General features: G+C 33.4%; 1 protein-coding gene across 1 annotated transcript in view; it reads right to left on the bottom strand.

Moving 5' to 3' along the window:
• LOC130453163 (uncharacterized) overlaps positions 1 to 19,392 on the bottom strand; it is a 101,356-nt gene that overhangs the window by 41,058 nt on the left and 40,906 nt on the right. The window contains exons 4-6 of the mRNA XM_056792771.1: positions 11,255 to 11,459; positions 7,252 to 7,419; positions 6,770 to 7,060 (exon numbers count right to left, since the gene is read on the bottom strand). Of these exons, the coding sequence (XP_056648749.1) occupies positions 6,770 to 7,060; positions 7,252 to 7,419; positions 11,255 to 11,459 (664 nt within the window). The remainder of the gene's footprint in view (positions 1 to 6,769; positions 7,061 to 7,251; positions 7,420 to 11,254; positions 11,460 to 19,392) is intronic.

The following is a 19,392-nucleotide window of genomic DNA, read 5'->3' on the forward strand; positions in this document are numbered from 1 at the left end:
TATATTAGACTTTCATTATAACCGTACAAGGCCGGCTTCACGTCGAGTTCATAACATTCCTATATTTTTCGATCATATGAAAATAACAAGGCACCATTTTCAACAGGTACTGATGACGGGGTGGATAGTTGCAAATTTAAATGCACGGGTATCCTCAAATATCACATTTACCATGTTTCTGCCGATCCGCCAATCCAATTAGTTACTCGCCATCTTGGTCATGGCCAGTTTCGTCACGTTGGCTTCCAACAAATGTTCGCGGAGGCTTTGAAGCATTTCCTAGACATCGCGGTAGAAGGATCGAAATTCATTTTTGATTACCAAGTAGAAGATGTACCGCGAATTGTATTTGATTCTCAGCAGCTTGCCGGGGGCTGGGATCTGCTCTTAAATTTTTTTCTAATGGACGAAACTTCTACCGGAAGGCGGTTGCCAATCCTCTAGCGTTCTTGATACGAGCAGGGATCTTACAGGCAAGCGAATAGTTTTCCGGCAGAGCTAACAAATCTCGTTGTTGTTCTGTAGTGAATCCATATCTATCTTTGCCGGTATCTCCGTACGCATCCATCACATCATCGGGGCAGGGTCAGGCTGTTCTCGCAAATGGTTCTCTCCTTCCAGTAAGTCGTGGTTTTTTTCGAAGCTAATCGATTTTAGTGAGCTACTCTCGGTTTTCCATTGGAGATCTTACTTATGCGATAGATGACAACATTAATTCTTTTTTGGATTGAGTATGGACCTTTCCAGGATTTTTGAAAATTTGGAGAAAATTCCTTGAGTTGTACAGCCATACGTTATCCCCCTATTTAAGACCGCCGTCTGTGGCTTCCGTGTCGTATCGACAGTTTTGACCTCTTACTTCGGAAACGTGTATATTTCCATCCACTTTGCGAAATAATCAATTACGACTAGGATATATTTACCGTCACTTTCTGTCGTCGGAAATGCTCTACCGATATCTAAAGCAATTCTTTTGAAAGGAATTCGAACATAATACTGTTTCATGGGTGCCTCTATCTGACGATTTTGTGCATTACTTCTGGCGCAAGTCGTGAATTTCTTACATCAGTCCCTCACATCGTCGCAGCTATTCATCCAATAAAACCTTTCACGGATTCGATGAAGTGTTTTCTTCACTCCCAGATGACCTCCCGATAAACTGTCGTGTAACTTCTTCAGTACCTCGACTACTATTGTTCTCCGTATGACTAGTTGTCTATTTTCGTTCTTAAGGATTGTTTTCAAAATGGTCCACTGCGCCTTGATTACGTTCTTGAAACAACAGCTTCCTCAGAATCAACCCTGTTGAGCTGAAAACGAAAGATACGTTCTCAGCGCAGCTGCAATAATGTATAATCCGACAGCGAGAAGGCAGTGACTTAACCATTGTACTACGAGAAGACGCCTGAGATTCACTTCAGACCTCTTGAGATACCTCTTGAAGAAACTGACGACTTCGACAAGTTCAAACAGTTATGTGGATACACCAACTTTCAAGGAAAATTTGTGAGTGAATTGATCTATTTAAAAACATAAACCTTATACTTAGTGCTTTATCGCTGATATTTTTTTCTTTTCGTTGTGACCAAGGGGATTTGAAATACTTTTACTGATTTAGCTGATTTTATTTTACTTTCTATTATTATGTTTCTATTCCATCAAACACAATCCATATTTCTTACCAACCAATAAAGATTGAAGTAGTCCCCAGTTTGGAGGGAGAGCTAGGAATGTCACAGGAGTAATTAAAAAAAATCGTTTGGACAGAATCACTATGAATCGGAACTAATTATCATTTTTTTTCAATATATATTGCGAATATTCTCAAAATATATTTATGCAATGTGTGCCTCAAGTAACTTTTCTACTACTGCTACTATTCCATTTTTGGTTCAGTTGTTCAGTATTAGTTCCACTCTTATATCCACATTTGTAATGATTAAGGGTCCCGTTATCATTAACATGGTTACATTTAAAAAGAAGAGACTTTCCAAACTTTTGTATTACAGTGAACAAAATTCCATTCTTATTTTTGCGAAAATTCTTGTACTAGCTATTTTACACTAACATTATGTTTCTCGAATGGATGTACGAGAATTCTCTACAAAATTTGCATAACGTTCAAGGATTTGTCATCATTAGTAACAGCTGCCGTTCGACCAATTATAGAATGATTCTCATTTGAATTTGTTTCTTTAAAAATTTCCATTTATTATGTTCAAGGAAAACGTGCTTTAGATGTGATACAATAAATCCATAGCTCAATTCAACAGTAATCCACAAAAATAATATTATCCCAGAGAGATTAATGTCCATTATATATATATATATATATATATATATATATATATATATATATATATATATATATATATATATATATAAGACAATTTCCAATATATCTGTGGTTTTGGTGACACAGTCAATCAAACACAATTGTGTTTCTCTGTAAGAAAAGAGATTTATTGTTATTAACATGTAAACTAAAAATTACATGAAACAAAAGTATGCACCTATTTAGTACTAAACAAATATTTCATACCTGTAAGAAAGGAAACGACATTTAATGTTATTATTAACAATGTCTGTTCCAAAATCACAAATTAAAATAAACTTAAAAATGAAATTGTTTTCCAGCACACAATCACACAACACGACATTCGAGGTTATGCCCTGCTTCCCATCGATGACAGTGACAGATCATCTGTCACAAACGGACTTTATGTGACGTACGGCAAAATAACACGCAAAAGAAAATTATATTTTTCTTTACATCTCCCCTCCCAGCGAAGATAGGAGACTATATTTTCACATGCATGTCTTCAAAATCTTCTATGGTCAGTGCTTATCTTGAAGATTGAGTTTGAAATTTTTTCTATGATTTTGTAGGGTCCAAGTCTCAATTCATCTAGCTTCTTCCTATTGAGTTTGTTTCCATTTTCTACAAAAACAGTATCACCAACTTTGAAGTCTATATTTTTTCTGTTTTTGTCATAAATTGTCTTGTTGTAATTATGTGATTTGATTGTATTTTTTAGTGCCTTTTCTCTAGTCTGTATTAAATCGTAGTCAGACTTCTTTTGTTTCAGCTCATTTGGCAAAATCGTGACATCTGTGCCATAAAGAAGGTACTTTGGAGCATATCCAGTAACAGTGTGTTCCGTTTCATTGTATTTTTGTACACAACTGTGAGCTACAGATGTCCATGCTTTTTTCTTGTCATGTTCGTTCATCCTGCACCTTATTTTATTGACCAATGTTTGATTTAATCTCTTGTTTAAGCCGTTTGAGAAAGGAGAGTTCACTGCTGTAAAAATTATGGGAATATTATTTTCATCCAAGAATCTCTTGAATTCCTTAGAGTTGATACCTGGGTATTGGTCTGATAATATCAATTCAATGTTATCACTCTCTGCACAATTCTTTATCAGCTTTATGAAGTCATTTGCATTTTGGGTACTTGATGTTAGAATATATGCATATCGGGTGAAATGATCTGATAAAAGGTGTAAATATCTCTTCGTTGATCTGGAACCTCCGAAACCTCCTATGGTGTCAATAGAGCATATCTGAAAAGGTTTTGTAGCAGGACCCAAATGAGACATCAGTCCATATTTATTATGTCCTCTTGATTTATTCTTTAAACATACTATACAACCCTCACAGATTAATTTTATGTTTTTAGTCATATTTTCTGCTGCATACACTGAGCTAATCATTTTCTGCATCTGTTTAATTCCTATGTGGCCTAGATCTGTATGTACATTTTTCATGAGTTCTATGCTCAATTCCTCTGATATAATGATTTTTTCCTTTTTCTTTACTTGCTTGTAGTAAACATTATTTCTTTTTACTAACTTTCCTTTTCTGCATTGTATATATTCATTTTTAATTTGATCTTTTAAGATATCTTCTAGTGTTATTGTATTCACTACTTTCAACTGATCCTCTAGGTTTTCATTTGGATCAAGCACTGGGTTCCTGCTCAGGCAATCAGCTTCAGTGTTGTATCTTCCTGGAGAATATTTAATTTGGAAATCATATTGTGATAAGTAATATGTTAAATCGCCTAGTTCTTCGTCAGTTCTAGACCTTATGTTCATGTTCTCTAATGGCTTGTGATCTGAAAAGACAATGAATTTCCTACCCATTAATAGATGTTGCCAATACTTTACACATTCTTTGACTGCCAGGCATTCCAGATATATAGCTTTCTTTCTTTTTTGGACTTCATTTAACTTTTTAGAAAAATATGCTACTGGTTTTTCTTCATTATTTCCTTGTGGCTGTTTTAGTATTGCTCCTACTCCTAGTATACTGGCATCTGTGTATATGTGAATAGGTAGCTTTGGATCAAAGATTGTCAATACCGGTTGAGAACATAATATTTGTTTCATTTCATCAAATGACTCTTGGCATGCTTCGGTCCAGTTAAAGGTTTGTCCTTTTCTTAAAAGGTTATGTAATGGTTCCAACTTTATTGCTATATTTGGCACATACTTATGATAAAAGTTTATCTTTCCCAGGAATTGCCTCACATTTTTCTGATTCTTTGGAATCGGGAAGTTTTTTATTGATATTAAATTGTCTTTCAACGGTCTAACTGAATTATTTTATATCACATGACCCAAGTATTTTACTGTATCCGCTGCAAATGTGCATTTAGAGAATTTTAGTTTCAAACCTTCATTTTTAATTGCTTGAAAGAGTTGTTCTAGATGTCTTACATGATCCGAAAATGATTTTGAAAATAGCAAAATATCATCGATAAAACATACCGTAAACTCTTCCAGCTTGTGCTTCCGTATGATATTGCACATTATTCTCTGGAATATAGCTGGAGATGTTTTTAATCCAAATGGTAAGCAGGTCCATTGGTAGTGCCCCTCCTGTGTCACAAATGCAGTTTTGTATCTGTCAGTTACACGCAAAGGTATAGACCAAAACGCTGAATTTAGGTCTAGTGTTGAGAAAAACTTGCAGTCCCTTGTCTTTAATATTAGGTCTTCAATAAGAGGGAATGGCTGTGACTGAGGCACAACTATTTTATTTAAGTCTCGAAAATCAATGCACAATCTTGATTTTTTATCTTCTTCTCTTTTATATGCTAATGTGACCGGTGCTGCGAATGGGCTATATGATTCTTCTATTATATTTTTTTCCAATAATTTTGCAATTTGATTCTCAATTTCTTTCTTGTCTTCAATTGTGCAACGATATGGACGTTTACTACAATATTTTTCTGTTAACAGGTCTATGTGTGCTTCATAATCCGTTACCTTTCCTATGTCAAATTTGTCCTTTGCAAATACTGACTTATTTTTTGATATTAATTCATCAATCAATGCCTGTTTTTCAAAGTCTAGATGATTAATACAAATTTGAAAGTCTTTTCCACATATGTCTTCATTGAAGTTTATTAAATTATCAGATTTTATTTTTATAGAAATTATATCTGAATCTGTTTCCTTAGAAACTGTTCCACTTCTTTGTATGGGTATTTTCTGACTAATTTCTAAGTTTGCATTTTGAACTAGGTAAAACTCTTTTATACAATCTAGTCCCACTAAGAAGTCATAATCGAAATTTTCCTTGTCTATTACAAAAACATTCATTTTCTTTTCCACATCAAAAATGGCTATATCTATTGTAATTATGCCATTTGCCTTTTTAACGCCATTAATCGTTTTCAAATTAGTATTGTTGTAGTGACTGGTTTCCTTATTATTTATTTTTAACAATCTTGAATTTATCAATGAGACATTAGAGCCTGAGTCATAGATCCCAAAAACTTCAACATTCTCATTGAGTACTAATTTGACTTTGATCAATGGCGGCACTATTAGTTTTTTTGATCTTCACACTGCAATTCACATTCCAATTCTGAATTGTTAACGAGCTTTATTTGCTTTTTATCCTTTTCTGTATCTGATTTTGTTCTAAACCAACAGGAATCTTCTGAATGATAGCGTACACCCTTTTTTAATTTTTCACAAATACTACATTTTTCTTTTACTTGCTTGGTATCGTCTTTTTTCTTAATATTTTTTTTCTTTGCAACCAAATGTTCTAATTTTCCAAGTTCACTAAACAAGTCTTTAGTATGTAAAATTTCTTCCTTGTTGATTCGATCAGTTATAAAATCTGGTAAGCCGGCGGCAATTATATCAATAAGTGTCCCTTCATCTATTGTTTTTCTTACTTCTAGTAAAAGTTTTTCTTTTTTAACTGCATATTCTAATAAAGATCCATATTGATATTTGAACGATAAAGCATACTTGCTAGTAGTGTAACCTTTATTTGCATAAGTCTGTATAAAGCTCGATTTCCATTGTAACCCCTCGGAATGTAAGATAAGTTTGATTATCATGGAAGAATACCAATCAGTGCACGATTTTTCAAGAAATAATCTAAAGATTTATATATATATATATATATATATATATATATATATATATATATATATATATATATATATATATATATATATATATATATATCTTTGGTGTAAGTCTCAAAGTACGGTGATTTGAATTTGAGAATTCGATTACGTTTCCTACTGATCATTTTAATATTTCTATCAGTAAAATCGGAACTACAATAGTTTTATCCTAATGGATATGATATATCTGATTATTTGATTTTGATTTGGTAATGTATCACTTAGTGAAGAATTAAATATATATTTTCTTCCAAAAACATTCTAAAAAAAATTCTAACATTGACACTTTCAATTAAAAAATACAGAAACACTAGGAAAATTACTCACCTTTTCATATATGTGACCAAGTTGGTGATGGGTGCAATCTGAGAAGCTGGGCATCTCCCAAGCAGGTTTATTTTTATCTTTCAGTGCACAATATCTAGTAGCAAAACCGGTGTAAGCTTTAGGGCAGTTAATTATGCTAATTGTATCTGCAGCTGTTTCAGGCCAGGTCATATCCAATTGAATCCTCATGCGGCAAGTGTTTACGCCCTTTCTGTCCACAACATATACCGACACCACTTTCTCTGAAGATACTTTTGAACCTTGAACGAGGCAGGAGTATTCTGTGTTTTTCTGAAAATCAAGGTATACAAAAGAATTAATTTTATTATCATGCAAGATGTGACTATGAATTTTATGTTGAAATAGTTGATAGCTAGATTAATAACATATAGCTTATCAAGTTATCAGAGCAAGGGTGTCACGGAATTCATCAATTACGGAGATTTCTGAACTAATAAATAGAAAAAATGAAAGGTACTAACATCTACACTTCGAACTTGTAAAATACTGCCTGATGGAAACAACACCTCATATTTCTCGAATTCAGTTCTCACAGGTAGAAGTTCTTTATTTTTAGTCCAACTATAGATATATTTTGTACCGTCTTTGCTTTCATCCGCTGTAATACATTTTATAGTGAAGTTATCTCCCTGAAATAATAGATTACTTATTATTAGTTTGACTAGAGTTTGATATATTCGAGAGTACATCATATGTCAAGTATGAAGTAGATGTCTTATAGAATTTTGATGAAAAAATGTAATGAAATATTTACATTTCCTCTTGTACAACTTATTCTGAAATAGAGGGTGAGTTTTAGTTTGTTTTTGTCATACTACATACTGATATTTTTAGGGTGGTCCCTAGATAGATACCCTGTATATTTCCTCAAATGAAATATCTCCCTTATATTCTATTTCTACTAATTTGCAGTTTTAATAATTTATATGAAGTATGCAAAAATATATGAACTTTTTTATATCAAACTGGTCTAGTTTCCAAACTAAATAGGTCTGAGAGCATATTGGACGAGTTGGAATACTGATATTTTCTCGGTTTCCAAAATGTTTGCGGCGCAATTCCTTTTCCTTCTGTTTATCTATCGCGTACTAGCCGGCAAAAGTGTTTGTGGTGTCCTCTCAATTCTCAATATAAACTAAAACGGTAACTAAAATATTGGATTTTTGAAGGTCAGAGGGGGCGTAAGGCGTGGGCCCACGGTCTCGCGGTTCTAATAGCCTCGCGCCTCACAGCCGAAAATAAATTTAAAAAAGCATGGGAAATCCAAAAGTACACGCCGTAAGGTTTTTCTTATTCTAGAGTATCTGGTACATACTCGGCGCCAAGCACACATTCGCCCCACTACCGCACGAGCACTACCTCCTGTGTCCGCCGAGCCACCAGACTACTATATTCGCGAATAATCTTGTGTTAAGTCATTATAAAATCTTTGGATCATAATGCGTTCATATTTCATAGGCGATCAATATCGAAAATAAGCTTTCGATAGAACCGTAAAAAAATTCACGTTCCAGCGGACGCTGGAAAATAATCAAAGATAAATTAAAGCTTACTATGAAGCCTTTATAAGACACAAGATGGGAAAGCAGAATCCAGGCCGTGAAGGCTGTATTATTGCAATTTGATGATGTTGAAGGCATAGAAAACTTACAAAGCCAAACGGAACAATCGGACACACTCAGTAATTGCGATTTCTTTTTAAACGAAAGGTCTAGTTTGGAATTTATCATATTAATGCATGTCAATACCATAAGCCAATTATAGCAATGTGTACAAATCCATTTAAGCATTACTCTTGAACATTTGCATACATTTTGTGACTGGAACAAAGAATACCGACAAACTGGATTCAAAAAATGCTTGTCTGACGCTCGTCAGTTTGTTGAGAAAAGCAGTTATGATTTTCCAAAAGATTTTAAAAATAAGAGAGTAGCCAAAAAGAAAAGGATGTTTGACTATGAAAGCAGCGATCAACTTATAGAGACTGTTAACAGAGATTTTGAACATCATTATCGATTCTGTGATAAGTAACATGGAATCGAGATTTATGTCTTTAAATCAAAATAAACATTTTGGAAATTTCGGTTTTCTTAATGACTTAAGCAAGTTGGAAAAAATTCCAAAAGAGGAAATACTGAAAAACTGTTAGGATTAACACACAGTTCTGCAAGTAGGTGAGAGCAGTGACTTTCCAGCTTATAAGTTGTATGAGGATCCCAAATTTACCCAACTCCATTTAAAACGTGAAACATTTCCTCCAATTTATCATAGAGAACGATTTGGAAGAAATATATCCAAATATTAACATTGTCATTAGGATTTTGTTAACAATACCTGTAAGTACTGCTTCCTCTATAAGGAGCTTTTCAAAATTAAAACTAATTAAAAATTATTCAAGAAATACTATGGGTCAAGAAATACTTCAAGCTTTTAGTTTTAGCAGTTTCATGTATTGAAGCAGATATAGCGTTTAAGATAAATTACCAACCAATCAATAAGGACTTCAGTGAAATCAAGAGTAGAAAATTTTTGTTTCTTTAATTTTTCCTTTTTTTTATTATTGTTCAATGTTCCAAGGAAGTATAAGTAAAATTTCTTAATGAATGAAAAATTGTTTAATTTGAAGTGATTTATTTTATATTCCGCGAAATGTACCTTGCCACTTTAAGTATAGGTCTTGCGTCACCACTGTTGAAGATAAGAAATTTTTTTTTAACTATTATAATATGCCAGTAAACATAAACCTCCTACTATTTTTTTGAAGTTCAACAAACGTAAATCGATTTTATGAACCCCATCCTTAAAATTCTATAATATAAACATAGCTATGTTGTATTGTGGTTTTGAGTGAATCGGTCTTATTTTAATTTTTTTTTAATTAATTATTTGATTTGTTGTTGTAGATTTAAATGGAAATGATTGGAAAATATTACAAACGAAAAGATTATAGTTTTCAATGAGATGAAAATAACATGGAAGCAGCAATAAGAGCTGTTAAATCTGGAGTAATGGGCTAGTTGCTAGCATCCAAAACCTACTCTGTTCCTTTTGGCACATTGAGACGACGTTGCAAGGGAAAGAATAAATTTACCGTAGGAACAGAAAAAAAAATATTTGGACAGGAAAAGACCAACCTTTGACGATACTATCGAAATCCACCTCGTTGAACATATCAAAAACATGTTTGGATTTACGAATCACTTGAAAAATTGCATATGGAATGGCGTTCCAGAACAACATTAAACACTTGTTTAATTCTCAAAAGAAGATGGCGGGCTGCTATTGGTTAAAAGCACTAACGAAGCGCAATCCTTCTATTTCACTTAGATTACTCGAGTCAACCTCGTCTGCCAGAGCACGGGAGTTTGATAGAGTAATATTTTGATCAATTAGAAAGAGCTCTTGAGCAAGTTAACTATAACTCGACAAAAACTTGGAACATGTATGCAAGTAGCCTCACTATAGTTGCTTCAAAAAATTGTGAAGGTAAAAAATACAAGGAGGTATTGAGTAGTGTGGAACGGGGACAGCATTTACCAGTCATTTGTGCAATGATTACTTCCGGGTCTTATTTACCGCCGTGTTTTATATTCTCGTGGAAAAAACATAAAAAATAAATTAAAGGACGATTCTCTTCCTGATTCTCTTCAATTGGTTTTGGTCAAGAAAATGAATGGACAAATTCCGAAAATGGCTTAAACTTTTTGTTTTGTTGGTGCTAGATTGAACTGAAATCGATAATTGGATAGTTGCTCTGCACTTTTCGTGACAAATATTGATACACGTTGATAGGATTTTCGCTACATATTGAACCAGAACATAAATTTTTCATTGCCTCATGAGCAAAAGCATATTTATGTGTTGACAATCCCTAGACAGTGAAGCTTGGACAATAGAGAATCCAGTAGCTGCAATATCATTTATATTTGATAAGTGTATTACAAACTCTCAGCTTATATAGTCATTAGGAGCATATGTTTGTGTTGATGAGATGCTGGTGTCATTTAGAGGTATATTGACTAACCTCAATATATTTTCCGAGCTTTAGAATACTTATTAATGTATTCATCGACTGGGACTGTAATTATGGTCAAATACAATATAAGAAATATGTATAAATGTATAACAAAAATAAAATTCTACTTACAATAATTGAATAAGATTGCCGGTGATTTGCGTGAGAGAAAAGTTTGCCAAAACGGAACCAAGTGCTAGCAATTAGCGATAGTACACAAAATATAATTGAAAAAAACATAATAGGATAAATTGAAAGCAAACATATTACACTTACTCAATTATTTTGTTTATTATCAATAAAATTTCGTAATTTGATATAATGAGAATATGAGAATTTAGGAGAGAATTGATATTCAGTATTCAGTACTGTTTGAACAATTTGTAATGCAGATTACTAAAATAATTTATTTTTTGGTCGGAACGGTTTCAATATTCAACTATACTGACCTTTTTCACTGTCAAACTAAAGGGTTCTATTTTTACTAAAGGTATTTTTTCCAGGACGACCCTCTTGGAAAGGCATTCCTTTAGACCAAAATCTTCTACCTGACAGGTAAATATACCTTCGTCAAACGGATGGGCCCTCTCTATACCTAAAAGTCCTGTATACTGATCCGCAACACGAGGATCTTTTATCAGTTTCAACCATTTTCTATGAAAAAACAAGATATAGTAGACAATAAAGTATTCTTCCTCTGTAAATTTCATTGAATTAGCAATTTTCCATAAACTGTTACTGTTGTATTATATATTATGGACTTTCTGTGTTTTGAAAATGTAGAGCAAGACATTTTATATAATTGTCATGAAACCACCATAACCTTCAAAAAACCAACGTACGAGGATGTATTGATATCTAGTTAGCCTAGACCAGTTCCATGCATATATAGAATATTGCGTTACCATAACAACCAACAATAACTTATTAGAAGTCTCAGTGGAAAGTTTGACGTCAAAAAAGTAAACCAGAGTTACGCAATAAATTAAAAGAAAAAAGATGTTCACCGAAATTGTGAAAACCGAAAAATTGGAGTATCGAGCCATCACCTGTATTTAAAAGGGTTGCGACTGTAGAAAATTGGACTGCAAGCTTCAAAAGAGGTAAATTTGGCCCAAAACGAATATCTGAAGCACTGAATATTTCATACGAACGCGTTCGTATAGTTCACGTCAATTTGGACTTAAAAAAAATTGCTGCGAAGTGGATCCCCAAATGTTTGAATGTTGATCAAAAGCATGGAAGGGTAGAAGCATCGCGTCCGATCTGTGCTAGATTAGAAAACGATGTGGGCTTCTTAAACCGAATTGTTACTATGAATGAGCCTTGGGTACATTTGTACGAACCAGAAACAAAGCAACAATCGATGAAATGGCGACACTCTGGTTCTCTCCAAGACCTAAGAAGGTTCATGTCCAAAAATCTGCTGGAGAAGTTCTTGGTTCAGTTTTTTGGGATTGCCATGAAGTAATCATGATTTATTTTTTTAATAAGGGTAGAACAATAACTGGAGATTACTATTCGACATTACTGAGCACTCTACGGGAAAAAATTAAAGAGAAAAAACGCGGAAAGCTATCAAGCTATCCAAAGGTGTTTAGTTTTTGCAGGAGAACGCCCCTGCACACAAATCTCATGTTGCCATGCAAAAAATTCGTGATTCAGAGTTTGATTTACTAGAACACCGCCCTTATTCACCAGATTTGGCTCCGTCCGACTATCATCTCTTTCCTCAACTGAAATAAAGTTTAGGAGGTTTAAATGTATCCACTTAAGAAGAGAAAATGTTTTTGGTTGGTTCTATAGTATGCTAAGAATTTTTCAATATATCCTCGTAAATAAGAAGTGATGTAGTTTTCATGTGATGAAATTGAGTTAAAACTTAATTTATATGTCACAATTGTTCGTTGGTTCGAATATGTAACAATTTAAATTGTTAATGAATACTTCCAAATTAATAAATGTAAATAATAAATTTCATATGTATCAACTAGCATTCAAAGATTTTCCATCTTCAAGTATATGGAAAATTTTTCTTTCTACTTTTTCTTATATTTTCTTCTATTCTAGGTATATTTCTATTTTATTTTATAATGACTTTCTAATATTTTCTCAAAATTTTGAGTTATATTGATATATGTAAACAGAATTGAAATAGGGAACTTAAAATATACGAATGCTTGTTTAATTTTCTGTCAAATTTCAGACAAAATATGCCAATTTTGATTTTTAATTGAATCTCAAGAGTAGAGGTAGCTTTTTTTCTGAGTAATATTGTAAAATTATAATAATTATTAATTTAGTTGGTTGTTGGAATTTGTTTCGTTCATATATTTTTAAGTATGATTGGTATATCATACATGTAGAGATATTATAAAAGGCATATACGATGTGGTTCGATATGTTGGAGTCACGTATCCGTTTATACATTGGGAAAATCGATGTCGAAAAGGCATATTATACAGGGTGACAGTCAAATTTAAAAGAGCGTTAAAAGGCAGATCAAAAAATCGATGTCAAAAGGGGGATATACACAACAAAAAATTCATCTCAAATGGGCATTGAAATGGTATACACAGGGTAGAAAAAATGATATCAAAAATACATATACGGAACTGGTGCGGAACTGACTCGTCGTTGTCGAGTAGAATGACAAATATTATACAGGGTAAAAAAAATATTCTGTGTTTGCTCGTAGGGTGATGCACATACTATATAGGCATAAAATTATACAGGGTCTAGAAACAATTGATGTCACAGAGGGTATATATAGGGCGAATAGATGCCAAACTGAGCATATACAGGGTATATCAACTTATCATGATGTTTAAAGGGCATTAAAGGGTAGGGGGAGAAAGAATGGAGAAAGAAAATGTCAAGAAGATATTATTGTCTCTAATTCACATACAGAGAATTAGGATCGAAAAATAGATATCGGAGAAGGTTTCTGGCTTCACAGATAGCCCTTATCGAACTGAAATGAATATATAGGGCGAAAAATCGGAGTCAAATCATTACTGTCGAATGGGATATAATATACATATTATGGGACGAATTATACAGTTGTACTAGCCCACATGACCCTGGGAAGTAAAGATATTTCAGAAGTTAGATGGTATTGTTGCAAACTAGATGATACATACTTTTACACAGCAAAACGGCAGCGGTGCGCACATGGTAGAGAAAATTTGTAGGATTATCAATACGACCACTTCTATACATACAAATTAGAATTGAAAGTTTAAACAACATCAACAAATTTTGACTCTAATCGCAAAAAGCAATAATCTGAGCTGCTTACATTATTCCATATCAATCGCGATAAATGAAAATTATTGTTGAAATAAACCAGCCACACCCAAAATATCAATAGATTTTAAAAATAATAATGGTGTTGCGTGTTTAACATACACACAGCACCATAGAAAATTATTCACAAATAAAAATTTTATAATTATATATATATATATATATATATATATATATATATATATATATATATATATATATATATTTATATGATTTCCATTTAACAGAAAAATACAGACATTTATATTATTACATTTTTTGTCGATCGACGATTTTAATCTAAGCCATATTTAGGTGGACATTTCTTTGTATTAGAGACTCCAGCAAATTGAAGTGTGAGTGCCTAAATTGAACTTGATAATTTACTTTCATAATGGATATACCAGCAAGTGCATGAAGTTTGAAAATTCATCATTCACTACTACATCACCATCGGCGTTATAATGAGGTACCCTTGAAATTTTATAACTGTTTGGAAATTCCAATGCAACTCCTCCATTATCCAATAGATAAAATTCCTTGTTCAATTTAGTCTTTTGACCTTTTAAACGAACAATGAAATTTGTGTGATAAGTATCTATCTAGCTGCTATAGATATAGAAGCGATGATTCAACTATATTACTCTATGGATCATGGGTTGATTTCGTAAGGAAATAGGTACCATATTTGTTGGTACACATTGTTTCTCAACTACTGATAACAAATGTTGGTTTCTGCTCTATTTATTTCACCCTCACACATCTTTCCAATAATAGATACAATTTGAATGACCAATATTTCCGGAATGCTGAGACTTACTTATTATATTTTGCTTTTGATATCATCTGGAGGATATGCAGTTGTTCCTTTGATAATATTCACATAAGTCATAAATTCATCCTTTTTGAATGATAAGGGCGATACTTTGAACAGTTCATACAAACCAGGTTATAGGCTAATTACAGGACATATGCTTGTCTATAAAAAGGTCTAGTTGATTGTCTATAGGTAGAAGCTGTTGAAGCAAACACATCTGGCTGTTCAGGAGATTCTAGTGGTTCTGATTTCAGATGATCGTACTTATTGGGTCTAGCAATTGTCGTGAGTAAATGCTTAAGGGGTTCAGTTATTGATTGATAAGTTTTCTCCAGTTGTGTTTATGACTGAGCCTACATTTGACTAGCTGTGCAGAATTTGTAAACATTTCTTCTTTATTTATACTTACCGGATCCTTTTTGATTTCTACCAGAAGATAGGTGCCAGTCTTCACCATCTTAAGGAATCCATATCGATTTTTCCAGCAAGAAGTACACATGGTCATAATATACGTGCTTGAGGCTCGTTAAATCTTGTTTGAATATGATTATATAGTTTGCATTGCCCCTAATAAAATGTTTAGGGATTGCTGAATATGTTTGACCAAAATAAAAGTAGCTTTAAGTAATTGGTAAGTATAAGTTGTTTTAAATTTCAATCCGTTGGTATGAACAATTAATGACAGCATCGGATTCGTTTCACCACTTACGCTGGGTCAAATAATCAACCCTCGTTTTGAATCACCGCTAAATAATGCATCGTGTTTACTAATTTTATGTTCACTAGAGCAATCGTGGTTAACCACGGGTAAAGAGATATGGGAATCACTCTACATTGTTACCACCTATCGAAGATACTGTGCATATATATATATATATATATATATATATATATATATATATATATATATATATAGCAAATCATATATATATATAGCAATTCATGGATAAATTCCCTCTTGAGCTACATCAAACCGCTTAGACGCGCGGGAGGATGCATACTCCAAAAGCCGACGCTGTTTTTCGAGCAATTTTAGAAAACTATACGAGCTAAAGGACGCAAAATTAGCTGCTTGGATATATCATGAAAGACAAACGTAAAATGGAGGCGACAGAAAGGTGGTAAACTTGTAAATCGATCAGCTAAAAAGGTGGGTTTCTACTGCATTTACTATCACTTCCTGCAGTTTTACGAGCATATGGTTCAGCTGTAAATATAATCGTCTTGAAGAACGTCATGATCAGGCGAAGGAGGGCAAAGGCTTGCTTAAAGGAAATCAAAAAATTTAATAAGGCGGTAACTGACTGCAAAAATGCCTTATTCAAACTTAAAAATCAATAACAGCGATTTGCAAATAGGGCAACTTATGTGAAAATTTAAATTATTTGCTTCGATATTGATAAATCATTTCAGATGTATCGGGAAGATATTTCACAATTATGACTTATCAATAAGGACATCGCTAGATTTTTTATATAAATATTACAACTATTAGACTCACCTTCATTAAAAAAATATGTCCTTTAGTTTCATTTTTTATGGAGATTCATCAGAGCAAAGCTACAACCTTAACCCCTATTTATTTGGATGATGCTGCAGACTATAGTCTCACCAATTGTAGTACGTCCAATTCTTTACCAAATATCGATGAAATTAACCATTTTTTATGTAGGTGGTACTAGGAAAATAACTTTTTCTCGATATTATACCAAGTGGCGCATATGAATTGAAAGATTTAGCTAAAGTCTTGAACAATCACATGAAAAGAATAAAAAAAGATGCTTATATTGAAATAATACCGGATATAATGAGTGATTTTTATGCTGGTATCTTTTTGGCAACACTGTTTTTGACAGATCATTCGTGAATCGTAACTTGTGTAATTATCAAACTCATTCAGTTTGATTAGAAAAACGGTCAGAAAAACGCCTACAAATTTTACTATCAAAATTCATGCTCAGTTAAGAGAGTGCATCGCGCATTTCTTCTAATTCATGAGCGTTTGGTCGGACTACTGAAAGAACTATTCTGAAGTTTGTGTCTAAATTTCAAACCCAGTTTGGACATTAAACCAATAACAAGCAAACGTACAGTGAGGACCGAAGAAAATATTGCGGCTGTATCCGCCAATGTTACTAATGACCGTGCAATGTCGATTCGCCGCTGTTCACAGCTATTGGGCCTATGTTACTCCACTACGTGGAAAATTTTGCGAAAGGATTTGGCTATAGAACCTTATAGGATACGGTTGGTGGAAGAATCGAAGCCACACGATCCCCCACAACGTCTAACATTTGATGAATGGGCCCTGTGAAAGTTGGAGGGAGATCCACTTTTTTATCGAAAAATTGTGTTCAGCGACGAAGCTCATTTCTGGTTGAATGGATACGTCAACAAGCAAAATTGCTGCAACTGAAGGGAAGACCAGCCAGAAGCAATGCATCCCGAAATGTCACTGTTTGGTGTGCATTATGGGCTGATGGCATCATCGGGCCGTATTTCTTCAAAAGCGTTGGCTGGAACGTTACTGTGAATGGCGAGCGCTACCGAGTGATGATTGACGATTTATTTTTTTTTATCCAAAATGGAAGAATTGGACATACCTGACATGTGGCTCCAACAAGAAAGTGCCACATGCCACACGCCACGCGAAAAAATATATAAATTGATAACCGCCTTCGGTAAACAGTTCATCTCAAATTTTTTATCGCAATATAAGTTGGACCAATTGTAGCAATTCGATTTATTATTATATACGAAAGAATGATTTTTTGTACCCTTGAAAAATCATGTCCATGATTTCGGTGAAGTTTTATTTATCACTATTAATATTGAATAATGTAAGCAGCTCCTAATATTGCTTTATGCAATAAGTGTCAAAGCTTGTTGTCGTTGCTTAAGCTTTTAATTATAATTTATGTGTATAGAAGTCGTCGTAATGATAATCCTACAAATTCTCTCCACCATGTGCGCACCGGTGTCGTCCTGCTGTGTGTAAAGGTATGTATAATCTATTTTAAAACAATACCATGTAAATTCTGAAATCCCTGCACTTTCCAGGTTCACAAGGGCGCGTATAATTTATATACATATGTAAATTATGTTCCATTCGATAATAATAGTTCAACATCGATTTTTCGCCCTGTATATTCATGTTACGCCAGCTGGATGAGGGCCATTCGTAAAACCAGAGGCCTTATTCGACATCGATTTTTCATTTCCGTATAATATTCTGTATAATATGATGTATGTGATTCTGTCGATATTTTACCCTATATATGCCCCTTGTAACATCAATAAATTTTCCTACCCTGTATAATCTTTATGCCTCTATCGTATGTACCCCACCCCCCGATATATCAGTGAATAGTTTTTTTCTATAATATGTGTCATTCCACTCGACGACGACGAGTCATTCCTGTACCAATTCCGTTTATGCCTTTTTGACATTTATTTTTTACCCTGACTTTTCAATTCCCTTTGAGATCGATTTTCGAAACACCCTGTTTGTACCCATGGGTGGCGCCTTGCTTCGTGTAAAAGGTATATATCATCTATTTCTCAAAAATACCATAGAACTTCTGAAATGTCTTTACTTTCCAGGGTCACGTGGACTCGTATAACTGTATAATTTGTTATTCTATATGTAAATTATATGCCGTTCGACAATAATAGTTTCACATCGATTTTTCGACTCTATGTACCTTTTTAATGCCCTTTTGAGATCGATTTTCCGCCCTGTATATACCCCTTGTGACATAAACCCTGTATATACCTCTTTCAACATCGAGCATTTTACTAGACAATTGGAATATTTTTTCAAGCTATACCTCGAGTATTTTCGTATGAAATAACATTTGTCTAAATATAATGAATATTATATGAGGGTATTAGGGTGTAAACTAGGATTTTAAAAAAATCTTACGTTTATAAAAAATAATTTAAACATAAATCGCACTAGTCCAAGGATACTATTGACAAATCCAAATCAGAATCTCATCCAATATTTACAATGAGTTGCTCATTTTATTAATAATAATTTCAAACTGTCATATTTTTTTTTCTTTGATTGTTTTATTAACTACCTTTCTCCACTTTTCAGACTCCATATTAATTACAGCCTCCAAAAACAACCGTTTAACATCACTCATTCTGGCAAAAATGTTTTTTCTTAAAACTTCTTCCTTTATCTGTACCTATACTAATCAAATCGGGTTCAGTTTGCCATGATATGGAGGAGATCTAGCCACTATCACTTCACTATTTTCATAAATTTCATATTTTTTGAATTTCTGTTTGTGAAGGGAACACAAAGAATTGCTCTTTTTTCATGGAACTTAATATTCTTTGAATTCATTTAATTCTGTAAATATTTTTCAACTACTTAGTCGTGGCCAAGTTTTCTGAAATTTTCGAGAGGTAACTTGCAATGTCCATTACTATTATACCGTTCCGAGGAAGAAGATCATTTGTTCCAACCAT

This window comes from Diorhabda sublineata, chromosome 2 (genome assembly GCF_026230105.1).
Source record: "Diorhabda sublineata isolate icDioSubl1.1 chromosome 2, icDioSubl1.1, whole genome shotgun sequence".
NCBI lineage: Eukaryota > Metazoa > Arthropoda > Insecta > Coleoptera > Chrysomelidae > Diorhabda > Diorhabda sublineata.